This window comes from Falco peregrinus, mitochondrion, assembly GCF_023634155.1.
Source record: "Falco peregrinus mitochondrion, complete genome".
Lineage (NCBI taxonomy): Eukaryota > Metazoa > Chordata > Aves > Falconiformes > Falconidae > Falco > Falco peregrinus.
The window spans coordinates 1-18,068 of NC_000878.1; the positions used below are offsets into that span (position 1 = coordinate 1).

The 18,068-nt window shown below is 44.5% G+C and overlaps 13 protein-coding genes and 24 non-coding genes across 37 annotated transcripts, besides 4 other annotated features; 28 read left to right on the top strand and 9 right to left on the bottom strand. All coding sequences in view use genetic code 2, as the record gives it.

The window, feature by feature from the left end:
* Positions 1-73, top strand: KEF25_t01. The gene has a single exon. It is a non-coding gene; the product is annotated as a tRNA-Phe (tRNA).
* KEF25_r02 lies at positions 74-1,052 on the top strand. Its single transcript has one exon. It is a non-coding gene; the product is annotated as a 12S ribosomal RNA (ribosomal RNA).
* On the top strand, positions 1,053-1,125 carry KEF25_t02. The gene has a single exon. It is a non-coding gene; the product is annotated as a tRNA-Val (tRNA).
* On the top strand, positions 1,126-2,724 carry KEF25_r01. Its single transcript has one exon. It is a non-coding gene; the product is annotated as a 16S ribosomal RNA (ribosomal RNA).
* Positions 2,725-2,798, top strand: KEF25_t03. The gene has a single exon. It is a non-coding gene; the product is annotated as a tRNA-Leu (tRNA).
* A 15-nt stretch (positions 2,799-2,813) lies between these two features.
* On the top strand, positions 2,814-3,788 carry ND1 (NADH dehydrogenase subunit 1). Its single transcript has one exon. The coding sequence runs from the start codon at positions 2,814-2,816 to the stop codon at positions 3,786-3,788; it is 975 nt and encodes a 324-aa protein (NP_008712.1).
* A 16-nt stretch (positions 3,789-3,804) lies between these two features.
* KEF25_t04 lies at positions 3,805-3,877 on the top strand. The gene has a single exon. It is a non-coding gene; the product is annotated as a tRNA-Ile (tRNA).
* Positions 3,878-3,886: 9 nt separating this feature from the next.
* Positions 3,887-3,957, bottom strand: KEF25_t05. The gene has a single exon. It is a non-coding gene; the product is annotated as a tRNA-Gln (tRNA).
* Positions 3,957-4,028, top strand: KEF25_t06. The gene has a single exon. It is a non-coding gene; the product is annotated as a tRNA-Met (tRNA).
* A 1-nt stretch (position 4,029) lies between these two features.
* Positions 4,030-5,069, top strand: ND2 (NADH dehydrogenase subunit 2). The gene has a single exon. A coding segment is annotated over exon 1 (1,040 nt).
* Positions 5,070-5,146, top strand: KEF25_t07. Its single transcript has one exon. It is a non-coding gene; the product is annotated as a tRNA-Trp (tRNA).
* A 10-nt stretch (positions 5,147-5,156) lies between these two features.
* KEF25_t08 lies at positions 5,157-5,226 on the bottom strand. The gene has a single exon. It is a non-coding gene; the product is annotated as a tRNA-Ala (tRNA).
* A 10-nt stretch (positions 5,227-5,236) lies between these two features.
* Positions 5,237-5,309, bottom strand: KEF25_t09. The gene has a single exon. It is a non-coding gene; the product is annotated as a tRNA-Asn (tRNA).
* A 2-nt stretch (positions 5,310-5,311) lies between these two features.
* Positions 5,312-5,378, bottom strand: KEF25_t10. Its single transcript has one exon. It is a non-coding gene; the product is annotated as a tRNA-Cys (tRNA).
* KEF25_t11 lies at positions 5,378-5,448 on the bottom strand. Its single transcript has one exon. It is a non-coding gene; the product is annotated as a tRNA-Tyr (tRNA).
* Position 5,449: 1 nt separating this feature from the next.
* On the top strand, positions 5,450-7,000 carry COX1 (cytochrome c oxidase subunit I). The gene has a single exon. The coding sequence runs from the start codon at positions 5,450-5,452 to the stop codon at positions 6,998-7,000; it is 1,551 nt and encodes a 516-aa protein (NP_008714.1).
* Positions 6,992-7,065, bottom strand: KEF25_t12. The gene has a single exon. It is a non-coding gene; the product is annotated as a tRNA-Ser (tRNA).
* Positions 7,066-7,067: 2 nt separating this feature from the next.
* On the top strand, positions 7,068-7,136 carry KEF25_t13. Its single transcript has one exon. It is a non-coding gene; the product is annotated as a tRNA-Asp (tRNA).
* Positions 7,137-7,142: 6 nt separating this feature from the next.
* On the top strand, positions 7,143-7,826 carry COX2 (cytochrome c oxidase subunit II). Its single transcript has one exon. The coding sequence runs from the start codon at positions 7,143-7,145 to the stop codon at positions 7,824-7,826; it is 684 nt and encodes a 227-aa protein (NP_008715.1).
* Position 7,827: 1 nt separating this feature from the next.
* On the top strand, positions 7,828-7,898 carry KEF25_t14. The gene has a single exon. It is a non-coding gene; the product is annotated as a tRNA-Lys (tRNA).
* A 1-nt stretch (position 7,899) lies between these two features.
* Positions 7,900-8,067, top strand: ATP8 (ATP synthase F0 subunit 8). The gene has a single exon. It carries the CDS (start codon positions 7,900-7,902, stop codon positions 8,065-8,067), a length of 168 nt encoding a protein of 55 aa, NP_008716.1.
* ATP6 (ATP synthase F0 subunit 6) lies at positions 8,058-8,741 on the top strand. Its single transcript has one exon. It carries the CDS (start codon positions 8,058-8,060, stop codon positions 8,739-8,741), a length of 684 nt encoding a protein of 227 aa, NP_008717.1.
* COX3 (cytochrome c oxidase subunit III) lies at positions 8,741-9,524 on the top strand. Its single transcript has one exon. A coding segment is annotated over exon 1 (784 nt).
* KEF25_t15 lies at positions 9,525-9,593 on the top strand. Its single transcript has one exon. It is a non-coding gene; the product is annotated as a tRNA-Gly (tRNA).
* Positions 9,594-9,945, top strand: ND3 (NADH dehydrogenase subunit 3). The gene is given in 2 exon segments: positions 9,594-9,767; positions 9,769-9,945. 2 exon segments carry the CDS (start codon positions 9,594-9,596, stop codon positions 9,943-9,945), a joined length of 351 nt encoding a protein of 116 aa, NP_008719.1.
* A 1-nt stretch (position 9,946) lies between these two features.
* Positions 9,947-10,015, top strand: KEF25_t16. The gene has a single exon. It is a non-coding gene; the product is annotated as a tRNA-Arg (tRNA).
* Position 10,016: 1 nt separating this feature from the next.
* On the top strand, positions 10,017-10,313 carry ND4L (NADH dehydrogenase subunit 4L). Its single transcript has one exon. It carries the CDS (start codon positions 10,017-10,019, stop codon positions 10,311-10,313), a length of 297 nt encoding a protein of 98 aa, NP_008720.1.
* ND4 (NADH dehydrogenase subunit 4) lies at positions 10,307-11,684 on the top strand. The gene has a single exon. A coding segment is annotated over exon 1 (1,378 nt).
* On the top strand, positions 11,685-11,755 carry KEF25_t17. The gene has a single exon. It is a non-coding gene; the product is annotated as a tRNA-His (tRNA).
* On the top strand, positions 11,756-11,821 carry KEF25_t18. Its single transcript has one exon. It is a non-coding gene; the product is annotated as a tRNA-Ser (tRNA).
* On the top strand, positions 11,821-11,891 carry KEF25_t19. Its single transcript has one exon. It is a non-coding gene; the product is annotated as a tRNA-Leu (tRNA).
* Positions 11,892-13,709, top strand: ND5 (NADH dehydrogenase subunit 5). Its single transcript has one exon. It carries the CDS (start codon positions 11,892-11,894, stop codon positions 13,707-13,709), a length of 1,818 nt encoding a protein of 605 aa, NP_008722.1.
* Positions 13,710-13,714: 5 nt separating this feature from the next.
* Positions 13,715-14,857, top strand: CYTB (cytochrome b). Its single transcript has one exon. The coding sequence runs from the start codon at positions 13,715-13,717 to the stop codon at positions 14,855-14,857; it is 1,143 nt and encodes a 380-aa protein (NP_008723.1).
* A 2-nt stretch (positions 14,858-14,859) lies between these two features.
* On the top strand, positions 14,860-14,928 carry KEF25_t20. Its single transcript has one exon. It is a non-coding gene; the product is annotated as a tRNA-Thr (tRNA).
* Positions 14,929-16,438: a sequence feature (control region).
* Positions 14,968-15,171: a repeat region.
* Positions 16,114-16,404: a repeat region.
* On the bottom strand, positions 16,439-16,507 carry KEF25_t21. Its single transcript has one exon. It is a non-coding gene; the product is annotated as a tRNA-Pro (tRNA).
* Positions 16,508-16,522: 15 nt separating this feature from the next.
* On the bottom strand, positions 16,523-17,050 carry ND6 (NADH dehydrogenase subunit 6). The gene has a single exon. The coding sequence runs from the start codon at positions 17,048-17,050 to the stop codon at positions 16,523-16,525; it is 528 nt and encodes a 175-aa protein (NP_008724.1).
* Positions 17,048-17,118, bottom strand: KEF25_t22. The gene has a single exon. It is a non-coding gene; the product is annotated as a tRNA-Glu (tRNA).
* Positions 17,119-17,287: 169 nt separating this feature from the next.
* Positions 17,288-18,068: a tandem repeat.

Genomic DNA, 18,068 nt, shown 5'->3' on the forward strand with positions numbered 1-18,068 from the left:
GTCCCCGTAGCTTACAGCCCAAAGCATGGTACTGAAGATGCCAAGATGGTATACAATATAAAACCCGGGGACAAAAGACTTAGTCCTAACCTTACGGTTGGCCCCTGCTAGACATATACATGCAAGTATCTGCGGTCCAGTGTAAATGCCCTAGACCTCTTACCAAGACTAAAGGAGCAGGCATCAGGCACACACCATCAATTGTAGCCCAAGACGCCTTGCTCAGCCACACCCCCAAGGGCACTCAGCAGTAATTAACATTAAGCAATAAGCGCAAGCTTGACTTAGTCATGGCAACCTTAGGGTTGGTAAATCTTGTGCCAGCCACCGCGGTCATACAAGAAACCCAAGCCAACAGTCACACGGCGTAAAGAGTGGACTAGAACCTGTCATAATAACTAGGAATAATCAAAACATAACTGAGCTGTCATAAGCCCAAGATATCCCTAAGGCCAACTTAAAAATGATCCTAGTATATCCGACGGACCAAACCCCACGAAAGCTAGGATCCAAACTGGGATTAGATACCCCACTATGCCTAGCCCTAAATCCTGATGTTTATTGTACCATAGCACATCCGCCCGAGAATTACGAGCACAAACGCTTGAAACTCTAAGGACTTGGCGGTGCCCCAAACCCACCTAGAGGAGCCTGTTCTGTAAACGACACCCCACGCTACACCCTACCACTTCTCGCCAGAAACAGCCTACATACCGCCGTCGCCAGCTCACCCTAATTGAAGGATGCACAGTGAGCACAATAACCACCCCGTTAGCACGACAGGTCAAGGTATAGCCTACGAAGTGGAAGTAATGGGCTACATTTTCTAATATAGAACACCGACGGAAGGAAACATGAAATTGTTTCCAGAAGGCGGATTTAGCAGTAAAGCAGGATAACATAAGCCTACTTTAAGTTGGCCCTGAGGCACGTACATACCGCCCGTCACCCTCCTCACAAGCTACCAACCCCAGATAACTAACCCACCACTATAGCCAAAGATGAGGTAAGTCGTAACAAGGTAAGTGTACCGGAAGGTGTACTTAGCATACCAGGGTGTAGCTATAAGACTAAAGCACTCAGCTTACACCTGAAAGATGTCTGTCACCAACCAGATCACCCTGAGCCTCCTCTAGCCCAACCACAACACCCAAAGACTAATCAAAAACTCACCCCCTCCCCATCACTAAGCCAAAACATTCCCCTGCCTTAGTATAGGCGATAGAAAAGGCCCACTGGCGCAATAGAGCTCCGTACCGCAAGGGATAGATGAAATAAAAATGAAACCTCAAGCAATAAACAGCAAAGATATACCCTTTTACCTCCTGCATCATGGTTTAGCAAGAACAACCAAGCAAAGCGAACTTAAGCTTGCCACCCCGAAACCCATGCGAGCTACTTACAAGCAGCTGCCCCCGAGCGAACCCGTCTCTGTTGCAAAAGAGTGGGACGACTTGTCAGTAGAGGTGAAAAGCCAACCGAGCTGGGTGATAGCTGGTTACCTGCAAAACGAATCTAAGTTCACCCTTAGTCTCTCCCTCAAGGACCCCAATCAACCCAAATTGAAATGAGCTAAGAGCTATCTAAAGGGGGTACAGCTCCTTTAATAAAGAATACAGCCTTCATTAGCGGATAACTTATAAAGCTTTAAAAATTGTAGGCCCTCAAGCAGCCACCAACAAAGAGTGCGTCAAAGCTCCACGTAAAAAAATACAAAAGCAGCACGACTCCCTTCAAAACTAGCAGGTCAATCTATAAACAATAGAAGAGCTAATGCTAAAATGAGTAACTAGGTAGCCTACTACCTCTCGAGCGCAAACTTAGCAACAAGTACCATTAACAGAAAAATTAATGTCCCCAACCACAACAAGACCAAACATTCTAGTACACTGTTAACCCAACCCAGGTGCGCCCATTAGAAAGATTAAAATCTGTAAAAGGAATTCAGCAAACACAAGGCCCGACTGTTTACCAAAAACATAGCCTCCAGCCTAACAAGTATTGGAGGTGATGCCTGCCCAGTGACACTACATTCAACGGCCGCGGTATCCTAACCGTGCAAAGGTAGCGCAATCAATTGTCTCATAAATCGGGACCTGTATGAATGGCTAAACGAGGTCTTAACTGTCTCTTACAGATAATCAGCGAAATTGATCTTCCTGTGCAAAAGCAGGAATAAGCACATAAGACGAGAAGACCCTGTGGAACTTAAAAATCAATGGCCATCACGCACCAAACTCAAACCTACCAGGCACACTATCCCTCGCAACATTGGCTCATAATTTTTCGGTTGGGGCAACCTTGGAGTAAAACATACCCTCCAAAAATAAGACAACCCATCTTAACCAAGAACCACCCATCAACGTGCAAACAGCAACCAGACCCAACACAGTTGAACAATGGACCAAGCTACCCCAGGGATAACAGCGCAATCTCTCCCAAGAGCCCCCATCGACGGAGAGGTTTACGACCTCGATGTTGGATCAGGACATCCCAATGGTGCAGCCGCTATTAAGGGTTCGTTTGTTCAACGATTAACAGTCCTACGTGATCTGAGTTCAGACCGGAGCAATCCAGGTCGGTTTCTATCTATGATAAACCTTCCCCAGTACGAAAGGACCGGAAAGGTGGGGCCAATACTCCCCAGCACGCCCCCCTCCCCAAGCAATGACCTCAACTAAACTGCTCAAAGGATTACCCACCCCAAACCCCTAAAAAAGGGCCGCTAGTGTAGCAAAGCCTGGCAAATGCAAAAGGCTTAAACCCTTTAACTAGAGGTTCAAATCCTCTCCCTAGCTCCCCATAACTTAATCATGACCCAACCAACACCCCTAATGCACCTTACCATATTCTTAGCCTATGCTCTTCCAATCTTAATCGCCGTAGCCTTCCTAACACTAGTAGAACGAAAAGTCCTAAGCTATATGCAAGCCCGAAAAGGCCCAAACATTGTTGGCCCCTTTGGACTCCTACAACCAGTAGCAGATGGTGTGAAACTATTTACCAAAGAACCCATCCGACCATCAACCTCCTCCCCCTTACTCTTCACCCTAACCCCAATACTAGCCCTCCTTCTTGCAATTTCAATTTGAACTCCCCTCCCCCTACCCTTCTCTCTTGCAGACTTGAACCTGGGCCTACTATTCCTCTTAGCCATGTCAAGCTTAGCAGTATATTCAATTTTATGATCAGGTTGGGCTTCAAACTCAAAATACGCCCTAATCGGCGCCCTCCGAGCAGTCGCACAGACCATCTCATACGAAGTAACACTAGCTATCATCCTCCTCTCCATAATCATACTAAGTGGAAACTATACCTTAAACACCCTTGCCACTACCCAAGAACCCCTATACCTAATCTTCTCCACCTGACCCCTCATAATAATATGATACATTTCCACCCTTGCTGAAACCAACCGCGCCCCATTCGATCTAACAGAGGGAGAATCCGAACTAGTCTCAGGCTTCAATGTAGAATACGCCGCAGGTCCATTCGCCTTATTCTTCCTAGCTGAGTACGCAAACATTATACTAATAAACACACTCACCGCCATTCTTTTCATCAACCCAAGCTCCCTAGGCCTTCCTCCAGAACTGTTTCCAATAATCCTCGCCACAAAAACCCTCCTCCTCTCCTTTGGTTTTCTCTGAATTCGCGCCTCATACCCACGATTTCGTTACGACCAACTTATGCACCTTCTCTGAAAAAACTTCCTACCACTAACTCTAGCCCTATGCTTATGACATACCAGCATACCAATCTGCTATGCAGGCCTCCCCCCAGCTTAAAAATACACCTACATGAGGAAATGTGCCTGAACATCTAAGGGTCACTATGATAAAGTGAACATAGAGGTCTACCAATCCTCTCATTTCCTTGCAAAACCTTAGGAAGACAGGAATTGAACCTGCACAGAAGAGATCAAAACCCTCCATACTCCCCTTATATTACTTCCTAGTAGGGTCAGCTAAACATAAAGCTATCGGGCCCATACCCCGAAAATGATGGTTTAACCCCTTCCTCTACTAAATGAGCCCCCTCACAAAACTAATATTCTCCTTAAGCCTTCTACTGGGAACAACCATTACAATTTCAAGCAACCACTGAATACTAGCTTGAACTGGGTTAGAAATCAACACCCTTGCCATTATCCCCTTCATTTCAAAATCACATCACCCTCGAGCTGTCGAAGCTGCAATCAAATACTTTCTCGTCCAAGCAACCGCCTCCGCACTAATCCTTTTCTCGAGCACAATCAACGCACAGCTCACCGGACAATGGGACATTACCCAATTAACCCAACCAACAGCCTCCCTCCTACTGACTATAGCAGTAGCAATAAAACTAGGACTAGTACCCTTCCATTTCTGATTTCCAGAGGTCATGCAAGGCTCACCCATAACCACCGCCCTACTCCTCTCCACATTAATAAAACTCCCCCCCATCACTATTTTATTCTTAACTGCCCCCTCACTAAACCCGTCTCTGCTAACAACCATAGCCATCGCATCCGCAGCTGTCGGAGGATGAATAGGACTCAACCAGACACAAATTCGAAAAATCCTAGCCTTCTCATCAATCGCCCACCTGGGCTGAATAACCATTATTCTCATATACAACCCTAAACTAACAATAATAACCTTCTACTTATACTCCCTAATAACTGCCTCCATTTTCTTAACCCTCAACACAACCAACTCATTAAAACTATCCACAATAATAACCTCCTGAACAAAAATACCAGCACTAAACACATCCCTAATACTAGCACTGTTATCCCTAGCTGGCCTACCTCCACTCACTGGCTTCTTACCAAAATGACTCATCATTCAAGAATTAACTAAACAAGAGATATCAACCACAGCCATAATTATCTCAATACTCTCCCTACTAGGCTTATTTTTCTACCTACGCCTTGCATATTGCTCTACAATCACACTTCCACCTAACACCACAAATTTCATAAAACAATGATACAGTAACAAACCTACAAACACGCCAACCGCTGCCCTAATTTCCCTATCAATCCTTCTCCTCCCCCTTTCTCCCACAATCTTAACCATCACCTAAGAAACTTAGGATAACCGTCTACTTAAACCGAAGGCCTTCAAAGCCTTAAATAAGAGTTAAATCCTCTTAGTTTCTGCCCACACCACTAAGACCCGCAGGACACTAAACCTGCACCATCTAAATGCAACTTAGATACTCTAATTAAGCTAGGGCCTCCACAACAAGCCTAGACAAATGGGCCTCGATCCCATAAACTTCTAATTAACAGTTAGACGCTCAAACCAACAAGCTTCTGTCTACCAGACTCCGGCACACTCTCAATGTACATCAATGAGTTTGCAACTCAACATGAACTTCACCACAGAGTCGATAAGAAGAGGAATCAAACCTCTGTAAAAAGGACTACAGCCTAACGCCTAAACACTCAGCCATCTTACCTGTGACCTTCATCAACCGATGACTATTTTCAACAAACCACAAAGACATCGGCACCCTATACCTACTCTTCGGAGCATGAGCAGGCATAGTCGGTACTGCCCTTAGCCTCCTTATTCGAACAGAACTTGGCCAACCAGGAACTCTCCTAGGAGATGACCAAATCTACAATGTCATCGTCACTGCCCATGCCTTCGTAATAATCTTTTTCATAGTTATACCCATTATGATCGGAGGATTTGGAAACTGACTAGTTCCCCTTATAATTGGAGCTCCAGACATAGCATTTCCCCGCATAAACAACATGAGTTTCTGACTACTCCCCCCATCCTTCCTACTGCTCCTAGCATCTTCCACAGTAGAAGCTGGAGTTGGAACAGGATGAACCGTATACCCCCCCTTAGCAGGCAACCTAGCCCACGCCGGTGCTTCAGTAGACCTGGCCATCTTCTCCCTACACCTTGCAGGTGTATCTTCCATCTTAGGGGCAATCAACTTTATCACAACAGCCATTAACATAAAACCACCCGCCCTATCACAGTACCAAACCCCACTATTCGTATGATCCGTACTTATTACCGCCGTACTCCTACTGCTCTCACTTCCAGTTCTGGCCGCTGGCATCACCATACTACTAACCGACCGAAACCTGAACACTACATTCTTCGACCCCGCCGGAGGGGGAGACCCTATTCTCTATCAACACCTATTCTGATTCTTCGGCCACCCAGAAGTTTATATCCTAATCCTCCCAGGCTTTGGAATCATCTCACACGTAGTAACATATTACGCAGGTAAAAAAGAACCATTCGGCTATATAGGAATAGTCTGAGCTATACTATCAATTGGATTCCTAGGCTTTATCGTATGAGCCCATCACATATTTACCGTAGGAATAGATGTAGATACCCGAGCATATTTCACTTCCGCCACTATAATCATCGCTATCCCAACCGGCATTAAAGTATTCAGCTGATTAGCAACACTACACGGAGGCACCATCAAATGAGACCCACCAATACTATGAGCCTTAGGCTTTATCTTCCTATTCACAATCGGAGGACTAACAGGCATCGTACTAGCAAACTCCTCACTAGACATTGCCCTACACGACACATACTACGTAGTCGCCCACTTCCACTACGTCCTCTCAATAGGGGCCGTATTTGCCATCCTAGCTGGATTCACCCACTGATTCCCCCTATTTACCGGATATACCCTACACCCCACATGATCCAAAACCCACTTTGGAATCATATTTACAGGAGTAAACCTAACATTCTTCCCCCAACACTTCCTAGGCCTAGCCGGTATACCACGACGCTATTCAGACTACCCAGACGCTTACACCCTATGAAACACCCTCTCTTCTATCGGCTCCCTAATTTCAATAACAGCCGTAATCTTACTAATATTCATCATCTGAGAAGCATTTGCAGCAAAACGAAAAGTACTTCAAACAGAACTAACCTCCACCAACATCGAATGACTCTACGGCTGCCCGCCCCCATATCACACCTTTGAGGAACCAACCTTCGTCCAAACCCAAGAAAGGAAGGAATCGAACCCTCACACGCTGGTTTCAAGCCAACTGCATCAAACCACTCATGCTTCTTTCTTATGGAGTGTTAGTAAACCCATTACACAGCTTTGTCAAAGCTAAATCACAGGTGAAACCCCTGTACACCCCCCCCACCATGGCCAACCAATCCCAACTCGGATTTCAAGATGCCTCCTCACCAATCATGGAAGAGCTCGTAGAATTTCACGACCACGCATTAATGGTTGCACTTGCAATCTGTAGCCTGGTCCTATACCTACTGACACTTATGCTAGCAGAAAAACTATCCTCCAACACTGTAGATGCACAAGAAGTAGAACTTATCTGAACGATCCTACCAGCCATCGTCCTCATCCTACTTGCCCTACCATCCCTGCAAATCCTATATATAATAGACGAAATTGATGAACCCGATTTAACTTTAAAAGCCATCGGACACCAATGATATTGAGCTTACGAATATACAGACTTCAAAGACCTGACATTCGACTCCTATATAATCCCAACCACAGAGCTCCCCTCAGGACACTTTCGACTACTGGAAGTAGACCATCGTATTGTAATCCCGATGGAATCCCCAATTCGCATCATCATCACCGCCAACGACGTACTCCACTCATGAGCCGTCCCCTCCCTAGGGGTAAAAACTGATGCAATTCCAGGACGACTCAACCAAACATCCTTCATCACAACTCGACCAGGCGTTTTCTACGGCCAATGCTCAGAAATCTGTGGAGCCAATCACAGCTACATACCAATCGTAGTAGAATCAACCCCCCTAACCCATTTCGAACACTGATCCACACTCCTATCATCCTAATCATTGAGAAGCTATGCAACAGCACTAGCCTTTTAAGCTAGAGAAAGAGGACAGCCCACCCCTCCTTAATGACATGCCCCAACTAAACCCAAACCCATGATTCCTAACCATACTTGCCACCTGAGCAATCTTCTTACTAATTATCCAACCTAAACTCCTACCGTTCACCCCCACCAACCCCCCCATAAATAAAACCAATACCTCTAACAAATCCACCCCCTGAACCTGACCATGAACCTAAGCTTCTTTGACCAATTCTCAAGCCCCTATTTAATAGGCATACCATTAGCCCTTCTCTCTATTCTCTTCCCAGCCCTACTATTCCCCTCCCCCAGCACCCGATGAATCAACAACCGTCTCATCACCCTTCAATCATGACTAATCCACTTAATCACAAAACAACTAATAACACCCCTAGACAAAAAAGGCCACAAATGAGCACTAATCCTTACATCCCTAATAATACTACTCCTCATAATCAACCTCCTAGGCCTACTACCCTACACATTCACCCCTACTACCCAACTATCTATAAACATAGCTCTAGCCTTCCCACTCTGACTCGCCACCCTCCTCACAGGACTACGAAACCAACCTACAACCTCCTTAGGACACCTACTGCCCGAAGGCACCCCCACCCCACTCATTCCCGCTTTAATCATAATCGAAACTACAAGCCTACTCATCCGCCCACTAGCACTTGGAGTCCGACTCACAGCAAACCTAACAGCAGGACACCTGCTAATTCAACTCATTTCCACAGCCACTGCCACCCTTCTCCCCATCATACCTGCAATCTCCACCCTAACCATACTAGTCCTTTTATTACTCACCATTTTAGAAGTAGCAGTAGCTATAATCCAAGCGTACGTCTTCGTCCTCCTACTAAGCCTATACTTACAGGAAAACATTTAATGGCCCACCAAGCACACCCCTTCCACATAGTAGACCCCAGCCCATGACCAATCTCCGGAGCTGCTGCCGCCCTCCTCACCACCTCAGGATTGGCTATATGATTTCACCACAAATCCCCCCAACTCCTAACCTTAGGCTTAATCTCCATAATCCTAGTAATACTCCAATGATGACGAGACATTATTCGAGAAGGTACATTCCAAGGCCACCACACACCCCCAGTACAAAAAGGCCTTCGATACGGAATAATTCTATTCATCACATCAGAAGTATTCTTCTTCCTAGGTTTCTTTTGAGCCTTCTTCCACTCAAGCCTAGCCCCTACACCAGAACTAGGAGGACAATGACCCCCAACAGGAATCAAACCCATAAACCCCATAGAAGTACCCCTACTCAACACAGCCATTCTACTAGCATCAGGAGTTACCGTCACATGAGCCCATCACAGCATCACTGAAGGAAACCGCAAACAAGCAATCCAAGCTCTCAGCCTAACTATCCTCTTAGGAGCCTACTTTACAATCCTACAAGCCATAGAATACTACGAAGCCCCATTCTCAATTGCCGACAGCGTATACGGCTCAACCTTCTTCGTCGCTACAGGATTCCATGGCCTACACGTAATCATCGGATCCTCCTTCCTCTCAATCTGCCTACTACGACTAATCAACTTCCACTTTACACCAAGCCACCACTTTGGATTCGAAGCCGCAGCCTGATACTGGCACTTTGTAGATGTCATCTGATTATTCCTATACATAACTATCTACTGATGAGGATCCTGCTCCCCTAGTATATTAATTACAATTGACTTCCAATCTCTAAAATCTGGTGTAACCCCAGAGGAGAGCAATAAACACAATCCTCTTCATACTCACACTATCCCTCACCCTAAGCATCATCCTAATCTCCCTAAACTTCTGACTAGCCCAAACAACCCCAGACTCCGAAAAATTATCCCCATATGAATGCGGATTTGACCCCCTAGGATCAGCTCGACTACCCTTCTCAATCCGATTCTTCCTCAGTAGCAATTTTATTCCTCCTATTTGACCTAGAAATTGCACTCCTACTCCCCCTGCCATGAGCCACTCAACTACAATCTCCCACCACCACCCTGACCTGAACCCTGCTAATCATCACTCTACTCACACTAGGACTAATCTACGAATGACTCCAAGGAGGACTAGAGTGAGCAGAATAACAGAGAGTTAGTCTAATCAAGACAGTTGATTTCGACTCAACAAACCATAGTCCCACCCTATGACTTTCTTAATGTCCATTATATGTCTAAGTTACTGCTCAGCTTTTGCCCTAAGCAGCCTAGGTCTCACCCTCCACCGCACCCACCTAATCTCCGCCCTACTATGCCTAGAAAGCATAATATTATCCATATACATTGCCCTATCCGTACTTCCCACCGAAAATCAAGCAGCATCACTCACTCTAACACCAATTCTCATGTTAACATTTTCAGCTTGTGAAGCTGGCACAGGCTTAGCTATACTAGTAGCCTCAACCCGCACCCACGGTTCTGACCACCTACAAAACTTAAACCTCCTCCAATGCTAAAAATCCTCCTCCCAACCCTCCTTCTACCCCCAACAGCTCTCTTATCCCCAACTAAATTCCTATGAATTAATACTACAACCCACAGCCTAATAATTGCCCTCCTCAGCCTACACTGACTCCTCCCAACCTACTACCCAAGTAAAACCCTAACCCAATGAACAGGCATAGACCAAATCTCCTCCCCCCTCCTAACACTCACCTGCTGATTGCTACCCCTCATAATCCTAGCATCCCAAAATCACCTTCAACATGAACCCACCCCACGAAAACGAATTTTCATCCTAACCCTCACCCTCACTCAACCTCTTATTATCCTAGCATTCTCAGCCACAGAACTTACACTATTCTATGTCTCATTCGAAGCAACTCTAATCCCAACCCTGGCCCTGATCACTCGATGAGGAAATCAACCAGACCGTCTAAGTGCAGGAATTTACCTACTATTTTACACCCTTATCAGCTCCTTACCATTACTGGTCACAATCCTAGCCCTACACTCACAAACTGGCACCCTCCACCTCCTAATAATAAAACTCAACCACCCCACCATACCACACTCATGAACAGGCCTCTTATCAACCCTAGCCCTACTCCTAGCGTTCATAGTAAAAGCACCCCTTTACGGACTTCACCTATGACTCCCCAAAGCCCACGTAGAAGCACCGATCGCAGGGTCCATACTACTCGCAGCTCTCCTCCTAAAGTTAGGAGGATATGGCATCATACGAATAACCCTATTAATAAACCCCCTACTAAACCATCTACACTACCCATTCATTGCCCTAGCACTATGAGGAGCACTAATAACCAGCTCAATTTGTTTACGACAAATTGACCTGAAATCACTCATTGCTTATTCATCCGTAAGTCACATAGGACTCGTAATCGCAGCCAGCATAATCCAAACCCCCTGATCATTCTCAGGGGCAATAATCCTCATAGTATCCCATGGCCTGACCTCCTCAATACTATTCTGTTTAGCCAATACCAACTACGAGCGGACACACAGCCGAATCCTCCTAATAACACGAGGCCTACAACCCCTTCTCCCACTAATAGCAACTTGATGACTACTAGCAAACCTCACAAACATAGCACTACCCCCCACCACCAACCTAATGGCAGAACTAACCATCATTACCGCACTATTCAACTGGTCCACCCCAACAATTCTTCTAACTGGAACAGCAACCCTAATAACAGCCTCGTACACCCTCTACCTCCTCCTCACAACCCAACGAGGAACCACCCCAACCCACATCACCTCCTTACAAAATTCTAACACACGAGAACATCTCTTAATAATTCTACACATCCTCCCCCTAATCCTACTCATCCTTAAACCCAATCTCATATCCGGCATCCCCCAATGCAGGCATAGTTTTAAATCCAAACATCAGGTTGTGATCCTGAAAATAGAAGCTGAACCCTTCTTGCTCGCCGAGGGGAAGTTCAACCAGCAAGAACTGCTAATTCCTGCATCTGAGCCTAAAATCTCAGTCCCCTTGCTTTTAAAGGATAGTAGCAATCCACTGGTCTTAGGAACCAACCACCTTGGTGCAAATCCAAGTAAAAGCAATGGGAACCACAATACTCTTAAGCACCTCCATAATCCTCACGCTCACATTAATTTTAACCCCCATAATCCTACCCCTCCTAACAAAAACCCTAAAAAATTCCCCAACCACCATCACTTATGCCACTAAGACAGCGTTCCTAACCAGCCTAGTACCCATAGTAATCTTCATATACTCAAACACAGAAAGCATTACCACCTGCTGAGAATGAAAATTCACCGCAAACTTCAAAATCCCAATTAGTCTAAAGATAGATCAGTACTCAATCATATTCCTCCCTATTGCATTATTTGTAACCTGATCTATCCTACAATTCGCAACATGATACATAGCCTCAGAACCAAACATCACAAAATTCTTTTCCTACCTATCCACTTTCCTAATCGCCATACTAACCCTAACCCTAGCCAACAACATATTCCTCCTATTCGTGGGCTGAGAAGGAGTGGGAATCATGTCGTTCCTACTAATTGGATGATGACACGGACGAGCAAAAGCCAACACAGCTGCCCTACAAGCCGTACTTTACAACCGAATCGGGGATATTGGCCTCATCATCAGCATAGCATGAATAGCATCAACCCTGAACACCTGAGAAATCCAACAAGCCTTCTCCCACACACACACCCCCATACTCCCCCTTATAGGCTTAATTCTAGCAGCCACCGGAAAATCAGCCCAATTCGGCCTACACCCATGACTCCCAGCCGCCATAGAGGGTCCCACCCCCGTCTCCGCTTTACTCCACTCCAGCACCATAGTAGTAGCCGGAATCTTCCTACTAATCCGAACCCATCCCATACTATCCGACAACCAAACTGCCCTAACTACATGCCTATGTCTAGGCGCACTCTCCACACTATTTGCCGCTACATGTGCTTTAACCCAAAACGATATCAAAAAAATCATCGCCTTCTCCACATCCAGCCAACTAGGCCTAATAATAGTGGCCATCGGACTAAACCTCCCTCAACTAGCCTTCCTTCACATTTCAACTCATGCATTCTTTAAAGCCATACTATTCCTATGTTCTGGCTCAATCATCCATAACCTAGCCGGAGAACAAGACATTCGAAAAATGGGAGGCCTACAAAAAACACTACCAACAACCACATCTTGCCTAACCATTGGCAACCTAGCACTAATAGGAACCCCCTTCCTAGCAGGATTCTACTCAAAAGACCTAATTATCGAAAACCTAAATACCTCCTACCTAAACACATGAGCACTTACCATAACCCTCCTAGCCACATCCTTCACAGCAACCTACAGCCTCCGCATGACATCCCTAGTCCAAGCAGGATTCACCCGAATCTCCCCAACAACCCCAACCAACGAAAACAACCCACTAATCATCAACCCCATTCTACGCCTAGCCCTAGGCACCATCCTATCAGGCCTACTCATCACATCCTACATCATCCCCACAAAAACTCCTCCCATAACCATACCCACAATTACAAAAACTGCAGCTATCCTAGTCACAACCCTAGGCATTATTTTAGCATTAGAACTATCAAACATAACCCACACCCTAACACACCCCAAACAAAACATCTACTCAAACTTCTCCATCAACTTAGGATACTTCAACCTGCTAACTCACCGCCCTAGCACCACAGGCCTATTAAACCACGGACAAAAATTTGCCCTCCACCTAACCGACCTGTTCTGGTACAAAAAAATAGGCCCCGAAGGACTTGCCGACCTGCAACAAATGGCCACAAAAACTTCAACAACCCTGCACACAGGACTAATCAAAACATATCTAGGATCTTTCGCCCTATCAATCCTAACCATCCTACTCACACTCAAAAGAAACTAATGGCACCCAACATTCGAAAATCACACCCTTTAGTAAAAATAATCAATAACTCCCTAATTGACCTTCCCACTCCACCCAACATCTCCATATGATGAAACTTTGGATCCCTACTAGGAATCTGTCTAGCCACCCAAATCCTAACTGGCCTATTGCTAGCCATACACTACACAGCGGATACAACCCTAGCCTTTTCATCCGTCGCCCACACATGTCGAAACGTACAATACGGATGACTAATCCGCAACCTACATGCCAACGGAGCATCCTTATTCTTCATCTGTATCTACATACACATTGGGCGAGGCATTTACTACGGCTCTTATTTGTATAAAGAAACCTGGAATACAGGCATCATCCTTCTACTCACCCTAATAGCAACAGCCTTCGTCGGCTATGTACTACCCTGAGGACAAATATCATTCTGAGGAGCCACAGTCATTACCAACCTATTCTCAGCAATCCCATACATCGGCCAAACCCTAGTCGAATGAGCTTGAGGGGGATTTTCAGTAGACAACCCAACACTGACCCGATTCTTCGCCCTACACTTCCTACTTCCATTCCTAATCGCAGGACTCACCCTAATCCACCTCACCTTCCTACATGAATCAGGCTCAAATAACCCCCTAGGAATCACATCAAATTGCGACAAAATCCCATTCCACCCATACTACTCTCTCAAAGATATCCTAGGATTTATACTCATATACCTGCCCCTAATAACCCTAGCCCTATTTACCCCAAACCTGCTAGGAGACCCAGAAAACTTTACACCAGCAAATCCCTTAGTCACCCCCCCACACATCAAACCAGAATGATACTTCCTATTTGCTTACGCCATCCTACGCTCAATCCCCAATAAACTGGGCGGAGTCCTAGCACTAGCCGCCTCAGTACTAATCTTATTCCTGAGTCCACTACTTCACAAATCCAAACAACGCACAATAACCTTCCGCCCTCTATCCCAGTCACTATTCTGACTTCTAGTCACCAACCTACTCATCCTAACCTGAGTAGGAAGCCAACCCGTTGAGCACCCGTTCATCATCATTGGCCAACTAGCTTCACTCTCCTACTTCACAACCCTTCTAATCCTCCTCCCCCTTACCGGGGCCCTAGAAAACAAAATCCTAAACTACTAAACACTCTAATAGTTTATAAAAACGTTGGTCTTGTAAACCAAAGAGTGAAGGCCTATAACCTTCTTAGAGTTCTCATCAACCACATACCCTAATAAAAACAATATTTTCCCCATGCCAGCCCCAAGCTGGCATTTTTACCAAAAACAAATCAACTTCCCTAAAATAAAGCCCCTCACCACATGCCAGCCCCAAGCTGGCATTTTTACCAAAAACAAATCAACTTCCCTAAAATAAAGCCCCTCACCACATGCCAGCCCCAAGCTGGCATTTTTACCAAAAACAAATCAACTTCCCTAAAATAAAGCCCCTCACCACCCCCCCTTCCCCCCCACTATGTATTACTTTGCATTAACATAATTACCCCATTACATGATAACTCAATGTACTAAATTCATATAATGCATGTACTGAATCCATACCCTGTATAACCGGGCATAAAATTATCGACAGCCATCTATACATTCTAGGACAAATTAAGCAATGAAACACGGAATATCGACTATCTCACCTCGAGCTAAATCCATTAAAGTTGACTTTTATACACCAAATTTTTTCCAGGATACGGAAGTGCCTTAATACATAATATTAATGGTAACGGGCCATAGGACCTAATTTAATGCTTAATAGTACCCACATTAGTTCACGTAGTGCCGGCTTCAGGTATTAGGTTATCTATTAATCGTTCTTCTCACGAGGTTCGGACTACTGCCGTTGCATAATCTCATTACACGACCAGCGTCAGGATCATTCTTTCCCCCTAAACCCCTAGCACAACTTGCACTTTTGCGCCTCTGGTTCCTCGGTCAGGGCCATAACTTGGCTCCTCCCTTTAACTTGCCCTTCTCAGAGCCATCTGGTTCGCTTTATTCAACTTCTAAGTCCGTGATCGCGGCATTTTTCCTTTTTGGGGCGGTTGGTTCCCTTTTTTTTTTGGGACGCTTCACAGGTGACCCTTCTGAGTGCAACGGGAGCGCTTAGACAGGTCTGAGCATTATGGACTTCGAGCCGTTCCTCACCCTCAGGAGTTACTGAATGAGACGGTTTGCGTATTTGGAGTCAACCACCGTGACACTGATGCACTTGCTATCAGCATTTGGTTATGATTCATCCACCTAAATAGAGTATACCAATATATATGAATGCTTGTTGGACATGCTTAACTATATTCCTCAACAATCCCTAACAATTTGACAAAAACCTAAACCCCCCTACCCACTACCCCCACCAAAATTCACATCCATCCGTTATCTTATCTTTCATTTTTCACGCAACATTGCACTCCCCGGCGCTGGAGTTACATTAACAATTACACTCATTTTTCACGCAACATTGCACTCCCCGGCGCTGGAGTTACATTAACAATTACACTCATTTTTCACGCAACATTGCACTCCCCGGCGCTGGAGTTACATTAACAATTACACTCATTTTTCACGCAACATTGCACTCCCCGGCGCTGGAGTTACATTAACAATTACACTCATTTTTCACGCAACATTGCACTCCCCGGCGCTGGAGTTACATTAACAATTACACTCATTTTTCACACACCCCCAAAATCACCAAATTCTAACCACAACTTCAGAAAAAGAGGACTCAAACCTCTACCACCAACTCCCAAAGCTGGCATTCTTATTAAACTATCTTCTGAACCGCCCAATAAACCTAAACCGCCCGAATTGCCCCACGAGACAACCCCCGCACAAGCTCCAACACCACAAACAAAGTCAACAATAACCCCCAACCAGCAATAAAAAACATCCCAACCCCATAAAAATAAAACATCGCTACCCCACTAGAATCCAACCGCACAGAAACCACTCCCCCACTATCAACAGTACCCACCCCGGGACTTAAATAACCAACACTACCACCAATCACAGCCCCAACAAACAACAATAAAATCAATCCCACACCACACCCCACAACCCGTCAATTCCCCCAGGCCTCAGGAAAAGGATCTGCTGCCAGTGCCACAGAATAAACAAAAACAACCAGCATTCCCCCCAAATAAACCATAAACAACACCAACGAGATAAAAGAAACCCCCAAACTCATCAACCACCCACACCCAACAACAGACCCCAACACCAACCCAACAACTCCATAGTATGGAGATGGATTAGATGCAACCGCTAACGCCCCAAAAACAAAACACACCCCTAGAAAAAACACAAAATAAGTCATGACCATTCTCGCTCGGCACCTCCCCGAGACCTACAGCTTGAAAAACTGTCGTTGTATAATTCAACCACGAGAACCTCCAACACCCCCCAACATCTTATATACCCCATAAACACCACCCACTAAACACCCCAACACTAAAATCATATTAACCTAAACCCTCATACACATGCCCATAACACCGCAAACGCCCATAATAACCAACAAGACAAACAAACAAAAATTATCGTACAGAATAAATGAAATAAATAAACGAAATAGATGAGATAAACAAAATAAACGAAATAGATGAGATAAACAAAATAAACGAAATAGATGAGATAAACAAAATAAACGAAATAGATGAGATAAACAAAATAAACGAAATAGATGAGATAAACAAAATAAACGAAATAGATGAGATAAACAAAATAAACGAAATAGATGAGATAAACAAAATAAACGAAATAGATGAGATAAACAAAATAAACGAAATAGATGAGATAAACAAAATAAACGAAATAGRTGAGATAAACAAAATAAACGAAATAGRTGAGATAAACAAAATAAACGAAATAGRTGAGATAAACAAAATAAACGAAATAGRTGAGATAAACAAAATAAACGAAATAGRTGAGATAAACAAAATAAACGAAATAGRTGAGATAAACAAAATAAACGAAATAGRTGAGATAAACAAAATAAACGAAATAGRTGAGATAAACAAAATAAACGAAATAGRTGAGATAAACAAAATAAACGAAATAGGTGAGATAAACAAAATAAACGAAATAGGTGAGATAAACAAAATAAACGAAATAGGTGAGATAAACAAAATAAACGAAATAGGTGAGATAAACAAAATAAACGAAATAGGTGAGATAAACAAAATAAACGAAATAGGTGAGATAAACAAAATAAACGAAATAGGTGAGATAAACAAAATAAACGAAATAGGTGAGATAAACAAAATAAACGAAATAGGTGAGATAAACAAAAATAAACGAAATAGGTGAGATAAACAAAATAAACGAAATAGGTGAGATAC